This window comes from Macrobrachium rosenbergii, chromosome 3 (genome assembly GCF_040412425.1).
Source record: "Macrobrachium rosenbergii isolate ZJJX-2024 chromosome 3, ASM4041242v1, whole genome shotgun sequence".
NCBI classification, from domain to species: domain Eukaryota; kingdom Metazoa; phylum Arthropoda; class Malacostraca; order Decapoda; family Palaemonidae; genus Macrobrachium; species Macrobrachium rosenbergii.
Genome location: NC_089743.1, coordinates 24,843,870 through 24,859,410, shown reverse-complemented (window position 1 = coordinate 24,859,410; position 15,541 = coordinate 24,843,870). Strand labels below are relative to the sequence as shown.

The following is a 15,541-nucleotide window of genomic DNA, read 5'->3' as shown; positions in this document are numbered from 1 at the left end:
CCTCAAAGGGTTCAAGTTAATGTAGATATTTTATAAAAGTTATTACATTACATTAGTAATCAAATTAACCTGTAAGATGTAATATGCTAATGATACAGGGATTTACAAAAGTGTCTCTTATTAAAAACAACTTATACTACTTAGTTTCTAATAACAACTTGGTTTTTTCACTGCAGGGCCACCATCTTGCAGGACCCTCAGCTCAATTGTTCCATAGCTAATTGCTCAGTTCGCACTTTGCCAGTGGGTATGGCCCATACCACCTGCCATGAGGATAGTCCTTGTAAAAAACAAGACAAATTTGCTTGGTTGCCAGATATGTGCAAAATTTGTAATGTGATCTTGGCACAGAACGGCAATGCATAATAGACATATTGCATGATTCTGAATGGGAAATTAAAGAAATCAAGTCAGTGATGTACTCTCCAAAGTGTACAAGTGCTGCATCCTGCAACTGAAAAGGGAGAGTAGAAACAAATTCTGACCAAACAGGGTCCAAGGTTAGAATTCCAACTGGAACCAACAAAACGGCCAGTTCAGACTGCAAAGCTCCAGATCAAAACATAATGGGCTCCAATATTCTCCCCGATGATACTTCCTGATGATAAGTATCTAATTAATGAGAGAAAAACCATGATCGAAGTTGTACATGTGGAGTTTAGAGACGGCAGCATTCCCTAATACAGAATGGTGCCTGATACCACCTTTGCCAGACATGGAGAAACCTCAAAAGGAAACAGTTCTTTTATGTGGGAATACAGCATTGAAAGCTATAGTTGACACCCTTTACCTGGTCAATGGAAGGTGGAGCTATACTCCCATTATGAATAAAATCCACCTTGCTCACCAAGGTACCCCCAGCCTTCTGTCCCTTCACTTTTGAAATAATTAACCGTGTGAAAACAAACTTCCAGAATTATGTCGAAACTAAAAAATAGGAGCCAGTGACAGAACTAAAACATTTGCCAGAGTCCTCCCGGTTTCGCAAAATTCCAAGGAATGGGCAACACTTCAACTCCCTTTTGAAAGGAAAAATTGGATGTGGCTACTCAGCAATTTGGGACCCCTATGAGAAAAATCTCAGATGAGACAGCTTCGTCAGAATTCCATGCAAGGACTCTTCTCCTTAGTATCTTAACCTCTTCCACCTTGCTAGAAGTTGCCACCAAAAGGCTTCCAGAAGATTCCAGGATGCTTTTTGCTGTTGTGGCTACAAGTCTTATGAGAACCCTATGGGAAGCACTCTATGACTTTTTAGACTGGCACTTAAAATCGTGAATGGAAGCATTGGAAGGCTCCAACAAGTCACTTCCCGATGTGACTGCTTTATTACAGTCTAACCCCTTCTGTAAGGACGTATTTGAGGATTCTGCTGTTGCTCAAGTCGACAAGTAAGCACGCCAACAAAATTGTACAGTGTACACTCTTCTGGGAAAAGGATAATTCAGGAAACAAAAAAACCCGAAATTTCCCTTTACCCAATTCAAAAAAGGCTCGTTTTGATAAAAAATCATATAAGCCTGCAGTCACCTCCAAAAATTTTCCTCATAAACAGGTAGGTGGTCAGAAGGGACAACACCCTTCAAAAGGACAGCAGCAGCCACATCAGCAAGGACATCCTTTTCATAAGGTCCAAAAAACTGTCTTACAAAGGAAAAGGAAAAGCAACGCCCAGAATGCTTATCCAGGGAAAAGTTAGAGGAAGAGGGGAATACCATTAGGAATTGTTTGGTCGGTGGTCGACTTCAAAGACACCACCGGGAATGGAAGTCGTCTCCTTTGGGACACAGCATTGTTCTCAATGGATTGGGTGGAAATGTCTCATCCCCACCCCCTGCCTTTAAAGGGGTTCTTTCAAGAACCAGATCTCTCTCTGGAAGATTACGTGCAGAAGGCCCTGTTAAAAGGTGCCATAGAGAAACATGCATATATTCGCCACCAAGCATGTCTCTTCAGTGTTCCCAAAATGGATTCCTCCGAACGAAGAGTGATCCTCGACCTGTCAACATTGAACAAGTACATTGTTTGTCAAAATTTTCGGATGACTACCATCGCCCAAATATGTTCAGTCATTCCAAAAGGGACTTGGACAGTTTCTGTAGATCTGAAAGATGCATACTGGCATGCCCCTATCACCGCTTCTATCTGCCCTTCATAGGGCTAAACATTACCCCAAGAATTTTTACAAAATTAGCAACGGCAGTTTGCGGGAACTCAGGAAAGAAGGAATACAACTAATAGCTTACCTAGATGACTGGTTAATCTGGGGGTTCACAAAAAGAGAGTGCTTGAAAAACTAAGATCAGTGGTTAACAGATCCCAGTCAAAAAGTTTTATAATAAATTGGAAAAATCCTGCCTCATGCCCAGCAGACTCTTTCAGTGGCTGGGACTGTGTTGGGATCCTCCTCAGGGCCTGTTGTCTCTCCCCATCAAAACTCAGAACAGAATAAGGAAAAACCTCAAAAGGTTCCTAGCACAGCCCAGAGTTTCCTGACAGCAATTAGAACACATGATGGGTCTGCTAGTGTTTGCATCGGCAATAGATCAAATACTCAGATTGCAATTGAAAAACATGAACAAATATTGGCTATTGCATGCAAGAAAAAAGATACAAGAAGAATCTCACCAAAAGAATCAGAAAGTTGAGGAGATACTTTGTCCTTGGACCTGGAAGGAATCTCTGGCAAAACAGGTCACCCTGACCCCTCCATCTGTAATAGTGACAATACACACAGATGCTTCATTGACAGGTTGGGGAGGACATTGGGATGATCGTCAGGTGGCAGGCAGTTGGTCAGCTACTCTGAGTAAGTGTCTTATCAATTTCCTGTAACTGCTCTGACTAAGTGTCTTATCAATTTCCTGTAACTGATGGCTGTCTTTTTGTCTCAAAAAGCTCAAACCTCCAGAAGAGACATATTCTGTTGGTTCTATATAACACTATAACACGGTTCTATACAGCACGACTGCAATGTCCTGCATCAAGAGACCAGGATCACGTTCACCTGCTCTCTACATGGTAATGCTAGCCGTCTTTCAGATGGCACAAGTAAAGAAGTAGCACCTGTCTGCAGTTCAACTCACAGGGTCTCTCAACGTAATAGCAGACTCTCTATCGAGGAAAACGACAGCCTCAACAGAGTGGATATTGGACAACCACTCTTTTCAGACAATAGCCAACATGCTTCCACAACCGGAACTGGACCTGTTTGCCTCATTCGAGAATCACAAAATCCCAGTATATATGTCTCCGAACTTGGACAATCAAGCAATAGCAAGAGATGCCTTCCCACAAGACTGGAACAAGTGGAGGACAATACAGGTATTCCCCTACTTACGATGGGGTTAGGTTCCAAAAAACCCATCGTTTGTTGAAAAAATCGTAACTCGAATATGGCCTAGCTTACAATAGGGTAATCAGTACCATCTATACATATATGGTAGCCTAGCCAACACTACACAGTATACTTTATACATATATGGTATAGTAATTATTAGTGTCAGCTAATTCTGCAGGTTCAATGCAGACTGACGTGATAAGTCAGTATAAAGAGAAATTGAATAACAAACAAGGCCTGGCCTGCACTTTCGTATATCATATACAGTAGCCTAGCCTACATTATGCTGTATTCTATTTTCACATAACACCGCCGTATTATACAAACATCAAAATAACGAATGTGCATATTTTCCATGGATCTTTTAAAAGTTATGCTTTACTACACTGTATCCAATCGTAAATATTCTTATACTGCTTGTGCATTATAAATTCGATCATAGCGATCAAATGTTTTGGTTTGGAATCGATCACGCGGTCTTTATTTCGATGCATTTAACTTTCGGTTCAGAGGGCATTTCTTGCTTCTAGTTAGCGTAAATGAATCTCTAGATACTTTATTTATAAGGGACATATGTATTTTTCGTTATACGAAGCGTTTTTATGTCGAAATATAACTTAAATAAGTCTCGTTGTGAAATTATTTTAGCCATTTTTTTCGTTAGTAGATGACGTTGGTGGCTGGCCGTTTGTTTTAGTGTAAACAAAAAAAAATCAAGATTCCGTTCGCTATTTTCTCTTGATTTCATCATCATACCACGAGCTTTTCGTATGTATCTTTTATTGGCGTGAAAACAGCAGTAATATGTGTTCTTTCATGTCCAGTAGTTTTGATTAAAATACTTTCCAATTTTATTTGCGGTCGAGTTTCATTTATGTTGCCAATGTACGATAATTTATAGTCATTAGGAGCTTGACATTCTTTTCTCAGCGTCAGCTACAACTTGCAGCTTAATTTTACTGCAGCAGTATATTTCCTTGCTGATCTTTTCTCCAAAGCGGATAAGGGTAGTGTAAAAACATATCAGTACTTAACGTCATTTTTAACATAACTACGATAATTGTTTAACCGTACGATGGTTGAAATACAAGCAAAACAGTTGTTATCCGATTCGGTTATTAGCAAAACAGCAGAGTCTCGTTCGGTTGTTTATGGCTGTACGCATTTTCGCAAGAGTATAAGGTTACTAACAATGCTTTTATTATTCTCTTACTTTTTTAACTAGAAGGTGGAATAAAGAGATGGAGAAAAAGAAGTTGGTCTATTGTAAGTTGGTCTTTCTTGCTGCCTGATTCTACGGCAATTGTAGTGTACACTGTTGCTTGTGCCCGCTCGAAATTTAAAAATATTTTCTAAATATTGTCGCGTGCCGGTATTAATTGCTAACTCCATCGAAACTCGAATTATCGTAAGACGAATTATCGTCACTCGTGCACTACCTGTATTTACAAACGCATAAAAATTGCACACGAACACTGACCTATTTTAACTTCCGACACAACGAGGGCAAGTGAGGTCGGCTCATTGAATTAATGTACCTATTCCAGCCTCTCGGGCCAACGATCGCATACACCGACGCTGCCTGATTGTATGCGTTGTTGCCTGCGCCAGTCGCCAGCGAAATTTAAAAATACGTATTTTCAAAATATTGTCGTATCGATATTAATTGCTAATCCCATCGTAAAAGCGAATTATCGTAAGTCGAATTATCGTAACTCGACCACTACCTGTATATCTTTTTCCTCAATTGTCCCAGATTTCAAAGGTTTTGAGCAAACTGCCTAACCTTCAAAGGATCAGCTTGCTTAATAGTCCCAAATTGGCCAAACAGGCATTGGTTCCTGTCACTTCAACAGTGGGCAAAAAGATCAGTTCCACTATTGTCTGCTGTTCTATCCCAGAAAGTAGGAGGGAAAATTGTGTATGCATCCTCCTTTCTGAGCCGAGACCTTCACGTATGGATTTTTTAAATATTATCTACTGTGAAGACTACTCACCCAACATTACTAGGTACCTAGTGCAAAAATTACGGACATCATCTACCCAGCAATACCAGTCTGTATGGAAGATATGGTTAGATTATATCCATACTGAGAGCCCAGTTGAGATTTCTATAGACACACTTAAATTTTCTGATATACCTCTTTGAAGACAGACGTCGTGGGTACAATAATCGTGGCATACAAGGCAGCATTATCGGAACCCTTGCTTTATGGATTCGGGATTGACTCCAGCATAGAAGTTGTTACGCCCCCTCTGCAGTCTTTTGCTCTACAAAGACCTGCTCTTGAAAGACTTCCAAGTACTTGGTCCCTGAACAGGGTACTTAAACTTCTATCTACCCTCAATTCAGTGGACCCAGTACAACCACAACTCGCATGCCACAAAAGGCGATCTTCCTGATTGCATTAGCATCAGGAGCTCGTATTGGTGAACTGGACTCTCTTAGACGACGACGATACATCAATTATTATTATTGTCCCCTGGCCAAGAATGAGGATTCTTTAAGAAGGAAATCTTATAAGAAAACTCAATTTAGCAGACAAAACATTATGCCCAGTTCGAGTACTTAAGGTTTACCTAGAGGTCATGGCAAACATCTTAGAAGGTCTGATTTTCCTACACCCTAGCACGAATGAACCACTCTCTCTACAAGGGGTAAGAATAATTTTAGTGTCCCTCATTAAAAAGACAAACCCACACTCCTTTCCTATGTCACATGATATTAGGAAAGTAAGTACAGGCAGTCCCCGGTTAACGGCGGGCTCAGTTAATGGCGATCCAGTTGTACGGCAGGCTCAGTTAATGGCGATTCAGTTTTACGGGGCTTGTCGAGCGGTGAAAATTGGCAATTTTCGGTGCTGAAAATCGCCGATTTCGCCTGATAATTGGGTATTGGCGCCGATACATACCTAACAGAGGCACTGATAACCGAAAATCAGCGTTTTTCGGCGCCGACAAGCCCCGAAAATCGCTGGAAATCGCCGATTTTCGGTTAGTGGCAATTTTCGGTTATCATCACACCCCCAGAACGGAACCCCCGCTGATAACCGAGGACCTTCTTCAGGAATGTTTCTTTCGAAGAAGTCAAAAATACAGGGTGGGCATCAGAGACAGTATTTTTAAAACATTACTGCCATGAGCTTGAACAAATTCATCTACACTGCATATCAGCAGGTGGTATGGTTAGTCGTGACTCCATATGCTCTACAGCAGAAAACCAAGGGTCTTCCCAGCGGTTGAGTATGCTGACTATCTCTGGGGAAGATGCGACAAGACTGCAACCACACCCAGCATACTTAGGTAAGTCACTACATAACTTCACCCTAAAAACGCAAGTGCTTGTTTAGTTTCTCGTTTCTTGTTACCAAAACCCCAAAAGGTTTTTTAGAATAAGAAATGGGGCTTGAAACTTGTGGCTTGACCTTGGACCACAATGTTTTTTGTTTTTTCTTTGGGTTTTTGGGATTTTGGGATTAAAATTTTGAGAGCTTAAGTTTTTTGTCACTTTTCAGTTTCTTTTGTAAAGCTCCTTGAGGACAAAACAAACATGTATGCTATCAAAAAACAGGTTTTGACGTAGGAAAAACCTATTTTGGTAGTCGCTGTTGAGTCCTCAAAACCCTCCCACTTCCCTGAAAATGGAGGCTGGTTTTTTACCTGCCTTGGTCGTAAACAAGATGGCAGATGCGCATGCGCAATAGACATTTCTTACAGTTTTTGACGTAGGAAAAACTGGGTTCATCTTTGCAGAAGATAAGGAAAAATGCCCTCTTATCTTTGAGTCCATTTACTCTATCACGTGTCATAGTGTTTTCATTACGACGCAATAACCAGCTACAAGACCAGGCTAAAAGATATTTCTTTGGTACTAGTCTAGTCAATTTGCTGGTGGGGGGAGGTGGGTAACTCCTTGAGGACTCAACAGCATCTACCAAAAATAGGTTTTTCCTACGTCAAAACCTGCTTATTCATTCAGTTAGTTAATATCGAAAACATATTGACTTCACACAGTTTCATTACTAACAATTATTTTCGTAAAAACAAAAGAGATATGGCATAATTTTTGCTGTCGGGAAGTTGTAAACATTGGTGCTGCCCTTGTGGCTGCTCAATGAAATAATGGTGCCTGAGATTCAAAATCAAGCTGAACCACGAAAGTTCCCGGACCACAGAATTTCTGTTTTAAAAGGTTCGACTGTAATTTGTTAAAAAATACTTTGTCCAATTAGCATTAAAGACATAAATAATTTTTCCCTTATGCATTTTGGTGAATGAGTTATCTTTCAGGTTCGTGTTTATACACCAGTGGGTAAAAAGGAGCAAGGGAAGTTTGCTCTAGAAGTAGCCACTAAAGTCTTGCCCTACTACAAGGAATACTTCAACATTGCATATCCTCTTCCAAAAATGGATCTCATTGCTATTGCAGATTTTTCTGTTGGTATGTAATTTTTTTGTGTTCATAGAAATTATGTACGTAGTACATTTTACTTGTTTTATAAAAAGTTGATACAGGCTTTGTTTTACTTCCTTCAACTTTCAGTCCTTTTTTTTTCCTTGGCTTTGTCTTTTAAACAGGTATATAGTTCCTTCCTCTGACTCAGTTGTGTAAACAGGTCAGCTGCATATAGCAGATCTTAGGGGCTCCATTTTTGCATTTCTCTAATAACCTCCTTTACACTATTAAAAAATATATTGAGGATGAACACCATTATTTTTATCAAGTTCTCTGACTTACCTGCCAATGTCTATTTTAGAGCTTTTGTTATGATGTATGGTAGTAATATTACTATTTTACTAAGACTTGCTGGTTGATACTGTACTCTGCTTTTGTAATGATCATCTAATTGCCTGTTTTGGTGTGCTTGCCAAATGCCTTGAGATTTTTATAGTGAATGAGTACTGTAGTATCAAAAGACATTTGTGACTGCATTGAACCTGTGTTAAAGTTGATGACTCACTGATTCATTAAAATTGTCACAGGTGCCATGGAAAACTGGGGTTTAGTCACATATCGTGAAACATGCTTACTGGTTGATCCACATAATACAAGTGCAAGCCAGCGACAGTGGATTGCTCTGGTGGTTGGACATGAACTGGCGCATCAGTGGTTTGGTAATCTTGTAACCATGGTAAGTTGTAATTTAATACTGTAGTATAGCAATTACATAATTTTATGATACTGTATTTAATTGCCATCTTTTTAATTATTAGTTTGCCTGATTACAACAGTGATCTTATATAATATATAAGTTACTCGTAGTTTTACATGGTGGACTGTAATTTGGAAGAGTTGAGAATTATGTCATATATGCAGGTTGGCTATTTACTAAAATTCATTTTTATGTCATAAGGCAGGTTGGCTATTTACTAAAATTCATTTTTGTTTCCAGGAGTGGTGGACTCATTTATGGTTAAATGAAGGGTATGCTACATTTGTAGAATTTTTATGTGTTGATCATTTGTTCCCTGAATATGACATCTGGACACAGTTTGTAACTAATACTTACATTCGAGCTTTAGAATTGGACTGTCTGAAAAATTCGCATCCCATTGAAGTACCTGTAGGTCATCCATCAGAAGTAGATGAAATTTTTGATGATATATCATACTCCAAAGGAGCATCTGTCATCCGAATGCTGCATTCTTACTTGGGAGACAAGGTATGATATTTAACCCTTAATGGTTGGGAATCCTTATATGAGTATCTATAACAGGTTTTGGGTGATGGATGGGAATCCTCATATGAGTATTAATATTATGCTCCATTTGGTTTGGTTGGATTTAGTGGGGAAAAATGTTCATAGCACTTCAATGGGCCATAAATGACTTATGACAACTATTTAGCTCAGCTCAGGAGAGACATCAGTATGCCCTGAGATTGCAGAGGGGAATGTACTGCCTCTCTACCTCTCCAGGGATTGCTGCTGGTTTTAGTTATTATCTTTTATGATAGTATGTCAGCTATAATTGTAATTATCAAAGAAATATTAGAAAAAATATGTATACCTCATAAAAAGTTGCTGCATCTCCCCAACTCAGTAAATCTCGTAAATATTTTACAACAAATATACTCAGAATTTGTTACTGATTTTAGTTCTTATCTGTTATGATATTATGTGAGCTGTAATTATAATATTACAGAATAAAATAAAATGAATTATCAGAAAAAACACACATTACTTGGTAAAATTAACAAATGTTTACAAGTGTCTTCTAAAAGAGGCCCACATATGGTTGTAAATAGTCACTTTTAACTTCCCTTGGAGGGTAGGGAAAAATTTTTAGAATTTTTTTCCTACAGCATGTGCATTTGCACATCTTCCTCTTTCCATTGATGTGGTGTTTTCTTAAATTGGCCAACCTTAAAGTTTGCCCAGTTGGCGGGGGTGTGCTTAATATATATTTAGCCCATCCCTTAAGGGTTAATACTCTTTTCATATTATATGTGCAGTACTTAATTTTGTGTTTATACTAACTTGAAAGTGAATTACTTACATAATTAATTTTTCATTTAGTCTCTTAAAGCCCAGAAACCCCAAGCCTATATACCTTGAAACCCAAATATTTTTTTTTTTCTAAAACTTCATTGCAACCTAAGTAAGGGGTTCACCAAAAATACTAAGTAAGGGGTTGATCAAAAATACATCATTATGAGGGTTAAATTTTTTTCAGATTCCAAATCTTCTATGATTATGCCTTTAAATAAATTGTTGGTTTTGAGTTTACAAAAGTGAATATGTAAACAAGTAAATGGGAGGAAAAGCTGAAGAACTGATAAGTTTTGTGATTTTGAACATGTTATACTTTACTTCTGTTTACCTATTTGTCAGGGTTGGCTTTATTATAATAAGTAAAAAAAGAGAACAAACCTTAAACCATCAGAGCAAAGTAACAATACTTACCACGCTTGCTTTTTATAATTTACTCATTTCCCTTTTTACACTTACTACTGGAAATATCGTAAGGTTTTGTTGTGGTGGCAAATTTTTGAAACTTAAAATCTTGTTTGGTTTTAGATGGAAAATTGCATTAGAAAAAAAACAAGAATGTGATGGGAGAACTGAACTTGTAATGTGCAAATTTTTTATGTTGACAAACTTTTGTCATTGCACTGAATTTGATGAAACTTGATTACTGTATTATTTATCCCAGGTGTTTTAATCTCAAATCATGATGCAGCCTATAATTATCAGGAATTTGTAGACAGACCTGTAATCAAGTGTTTATCTCTTATTGTTATGAACATTTTTAACCAGCTTTTCCCCCCCATAGGGTTAAATGTAAAATGACTTCTCTTCACTTACCATGCCCTGTGCTTTTACTGCCCAACTCCCAGTAAGTCAAGGTCTTTATCTGTCCCTCTTTTCTAAGATCTTTTGGGCCTTTATACAGGTTTTCATCCTGCTGCTTCCATATCTGCTGCTTCTTTGACCAACTTTTTCCCATCCCTTATGTTCAAACCAGCTCATTCTGGGAAGTACATCTCTCATCCACTATGTTCATAATACAACCTTCTTACCTTATTCTGGATATCAGTCTCAGTATGAGTCACACCATTTCAGAATCTCCTCCAATTTCTTTGTTAGTGCCCACATATCTGCTGTATAGAGCAGTACAGCCCATGTTAGTGCCCCTATATCTGCTGTATAGAGTAGTACAGCCCATGTATACCAATCATAGGTGTATTCTTTCTACCAGATTTTTATTCAAAGGTATAGATATCTCTCCCCATTAGAACATTTCTGCAGCTACCTTTTCTCTTTTTATACTTCTTTATCATATTGATTGACTTTCATTTGCTTCCTTTTCATCACCATGTTTTGTTTTGCTAATATTAACTGTTCCTACATGAATACAAACCCCCGATCTTTACATATGGATAACTTTTTGGTGAAGCTGGAAAGTCCGGCCGTTAAACTTTTGCAAGGCGGTAATGGTAACAGTTACCTAAGGTAGGGGCGGGAGTACCGCCTACCCAACTGGTATGCATTCAGTCTCTTCAGTTTACTTTTGGTGGCACTCTCGACGAGATGTGCTTTTCTTCTGTCCTGCCATTCAGCCTTTTTCCTCTTGTTGTATATTTTATGTTTGTAATTTGAAATATTGCTTTGGGTATTTTGAAACATTTGTGTATTTTGATATATTAAGACAATTCAGTATGTTTTATTTGCATGTCTTCAATGATATATTTACTTACTCATACTGTGTAGTAGGCTTATATCGTTGTTTCTCAAACATCTAGGTGTGTGTTTAATTATTTTCTTTTTTAGACAGAATGTTTTGATTCAAACCACACAATTTCTGGGAACGTGGTAATGTTTTAGTCTTTCAGATGTTGTGTAGATCGAGATGTTACGGGTTCGTGTTTCAGCCAAGGGTTTCGTGCAAGAATTTGTCTTACTTAACATACTGTAGTAAGTTTTCCTCCACTCCCTCAACACGAATTTAATGGCGCAAGTTCTATGGTTGTGTTGGTCCCAACTACATGCGCAGGACCAGTCAGAATTTACCCTCGTCTCTTTCCCGTCTTTGGGGGGGTTGTGAGTCGTACAGCTCGCTCCCTTCGTTTAGATACAGATACATTACTTTTTCTTTCTCTCAGGGTGGGAGGTTTTTTCCCTTCCTGAGGAGGAATGCATATTATTTGTTTCTTTTCAGGCCCTACAGTTCAGAACTTGTTTTTGCCTCTGGACTTCCCCGTCTTCTTCTTGCACGACAGTTTGTCAGCCCTGCTGCTTGCCTTGAAGTTGGACTGCAGTGTGTTCTGCTCAGAGCTTGGGAGCCCAGTTTTGCCACTTCACATATTGTTGTACCTCGTCCAACTCATTAGTTTTATAGTGGAAATTTGGAACCAAGCCAGATCTGATGCAAGTGTACTCCTTCAGAGCCTGGGAGCCCCATGTGCGTGGTGACTTCTAGGGGCTGTTCCCCTCCTGGGTCAGTGGGGGCAACTCCATTTTGTTCTTCTTTTCCAGGCTCAGATGTGCAGTTTACTTCGTCATTCAGGGAAGATGGACTTCTTCTTCGATGTAGCCTTCGTCTACTTCTGTGGCTTCTTGTCTCCCTTCCGATGTTTTGTCATCTGATGCCCTTTACTTTGGTTGCCCGCTTGTTATATATATGAAATAAACATGTTTCACACAATTTTATTAGAATATATATGATTAAACCTGCTCGTATACTAGTATTTCTGCTTTGGTAAGTCGTCTGCTCCTGTGACGTCGCCGATGGGATTGTGACATCATGGCTAGTTCTCGTGCTGTCATCAACTGATTCCTCCAACACAGTTTCGATCAATCGACTCAGCCATTCAAGGGAAGTATGACCCGTCTTCCGCTATCTCAGATGTTGGGGTTTTTTGGGAATTCTTCTCTGTTTCTTCACCCGTATGTGTAATGTGGTGAGGCCCTCTGGTTGCAGTAGAGGTCAAAGAAGAGAATTCTTTCGCCATCATCATCTTTGTCTTCTTCTCTCGATGCTCTCCCTCATCTGCGGACTGGGGTTTCTTCGTGTAGTGGGTCTCTCTCTGAGACCCTGCTGCATAGAGCACCAGGTGCTCGGTTTCCTTGTATACGGCAAGTTGAAGAGGCAACCTGTGTCTCGATACTAGTTCCAGGAATATTCCCTGAACTAGTATCTCCTCTGCCCATGTTTCTATGGACACTCAGATAGAGGAAGCAACTGATGTTTGTCGTGTAAGTGACTTGGTAGCTCCTTCTGAGCTCTTTGGTTTCTTTGGAAATCCAAGACTTGGAGGATGCTTGTTTCGAGCATTCAGAACTCTGAGCCGACGTTCCTCACCAGATGGTTCAAGATAGAAGCAGCTGTGGAGGTTCTTCTAGCAGACGTTCCAGCCAGGGAGTTAATGCACTTTTCTTCGTTGGACATGAGAGATTCTGGAAGTTTGGGGGTGTTTCCAGCATAGACTTTGTCGCCTCGACACTCGCACGTTCATGACTTAGTCACCGTAGTTCCAGATATCCACGGATGTGACCAGGTTCAATGTTCATCTTCCCGTGTTCAAGGATGTCCAGCCAAGAAATGTTGCACTTCCCTTTGATGTACGTGAAGGATTCTGCACAACTATGGACGTGTTTCCACCCTAGGATTGGTGTTGACTCGATGTTCAAATGTCTGTGACATTTTTCACTGTCTTTCTACACTCTTCCAGAAAGCCCTCTGATCTTCATTCAAGCTTTCTTGGCCGTGTCCTGTAGCACGTCCAAGTCCATGAAGACATGCAAGTACATGCAGTTGGTTCATCCCATATATTGGCACATGGCCGTCACACGGGGGTGTGGAAGTTGTCTCGATGGCATGTCAGGGAACGGACCATCAACCTCGCTTGAGTGGAAGGTTGAGAAGAGAATTGGATGAAGTACTGTGTCCTGTCCGTTCACTGCCTTGTTTATTCTGTCGAGTGAAGAGCATTGATATAGCTTCAGTGGACATCTAGAATGGCGCCAAATCACGTTCACAACTATCCGAATCATGCCCACAGTCGTCCAAATCACGGCCGCGGCCACGCGAGTCACAACCGTGGCCGTCAGCAACAACCATCTACAAATCATGAGCAGCACGTCTGTACAGTGCCTTTCGATCATGTAGGTAAAGGCCAACGTTTGAGGGCTGATGCACGTCCATTTCCCCTCGTCCGTGGTTGAGACGTTGCCACGTCTGTCCGAGGCTGTGACTCTTAACACGTCTGCGGACATAACTCTTCATGATTCCGAGGACGTGACTTGTCAAGAGCGGGGAATGATGGGGGTCCTTCGTATGAGAAGAGGTCCTCTCTCTGGAAAGAGAAGATTTGAACAGTAAGCTTTTCTTTCTTCTTATGAATTATAGAACTCATTCGTGAGTTCAGTAATATTCATATGGTTCAGTAATATTCATATAATATTTCTGAAGATTAAATCCCAACCTGTGATCACTCCTACTGCTGTTGAAGCTCTTCTAAGCTCAAGAAAGGATTCGAGAACATCTCTGGATTTTCTTGGCTAAGGACAGATGAGGAAATATTTCCTTTTCCTCAAGAACTTGGTGGGATTAGGTTTTGGTGTCTTACTTAGCCTAGCCTAAGTATTCAGTTCTTAGCCTTTATTTTCTTGGCTAAGGACAGATGAGGAAATATCTACTGTTCCTCAAAAACTTGGTGGGATTAGGTTGGGTGGCTTACTTAGCTTAGCCTAAGTAGTTGGGTTCTTAGCCTAGCCCACCTAGTTTGAACCTGTCTTTTATCAAACCTGCTCTTCAGTATCCCGGAGTCTGTTCTTCGGGTCCGTGACTTCTATGAGAAGATCTCCCATTCTTCAAGAGTTTGGGATTGGGTTAGGTTAGGATGGATACAGTTCCCATCTATCCTAGTCTAACCGGACTCTTTTGCATCTCAGTATCCTAACTTTTCTTGTGCCTTCTAGCTTTAAGTTCAGTCTTTAAGCTTTACATAACGTTGCTCAGGAATGGCACTGTGGTGGTTTCTTAGTCAAGAAAAGGGGGGGGGGGCACACATGTCTTTTTATCATAGGGCAACGCCTCTTTGAGTAGCATACTGAACTTATGTCATCATAGGGGATCTCCTCATAAGATGTTCCCTCTGTTGATGGTGCACATTCCATTGACAGTACTAGGACATCTCTGTCGATGTGCAAAGTCTGTTGACAGTGCACAAGTTGACAGTAGAGTACCTAGCACGTATCTGCATAGATCATCTTATCATAGGACACCCCCTGGGGTTATCCTATCATCTTCTCTGTATACAGTTCTGATGAATGGAGTTGCATTGGTATGTTCAACATGGATGTCAATCAGACACATTCCTGGATGAGGGATGCATGTCAGACAAGTTCCTCACTGGAGTCTCTGTCCATGTATGGGTACAGGAGTTCATCTTCTTTGACAACGTTAAGTGATTGAGCATGCCTACTTTCCCATACCAGTTTCTACTGCCAGATTGGCTTTAATACCAATATCGATATACAAGAGCACTCGTCTTCAGAGGACTGATCTCTTCCTGAATATTCAAGAAGAACTTTTTATGTTTGTGGAATTTTGAACAATGGTTCTTAGTTATGCTAAACTACTTTCACTTACAATATTGATGAAATCTTACTGATAAGGACAATGTAATTGATCGAGACACTGATCTCTTTCTTCTCTAGTTGCCTTCTTCTTTACTGAGATAGGTAAGAAGATAAG

General features: G+C 40.0%; 1 protein-coding gene across 3 annotated transcripts in view; it reads left to right on the top strand.

Moving 5' to 3' along the window:
- Positions 1-15,541, top strand: part of Psa (puromycin-sensitive aminopeptidase) — a 133,828-nt gene that overhangs the window by 33,535 nt on the left and 84,752 nt on the right. For all 3 annotated transcript variants that reach the window (XR_010857448.1, XM_067128899.1, XM_067128912.1), the window contains exons 6-8: positions 7,631-7,781; positions 8,324-8,472; positions 8,734-9,003. Coding sequence is in view for 2 of the 3 variants with exons in the window: in XM_067128899.1 (XP_066985000.1) it covers positions 7,631-7,781; positions 8,324-8,472; positions 8,734-9,003 (570 nt within the window). In the remaining variant the exon portion in view is untranslated. The remainder of the gene's footprint in view (positions 1-7,630; positions 7,782-8,323; positions 8,473-8,733; positions 9,004-15,541) is intronic.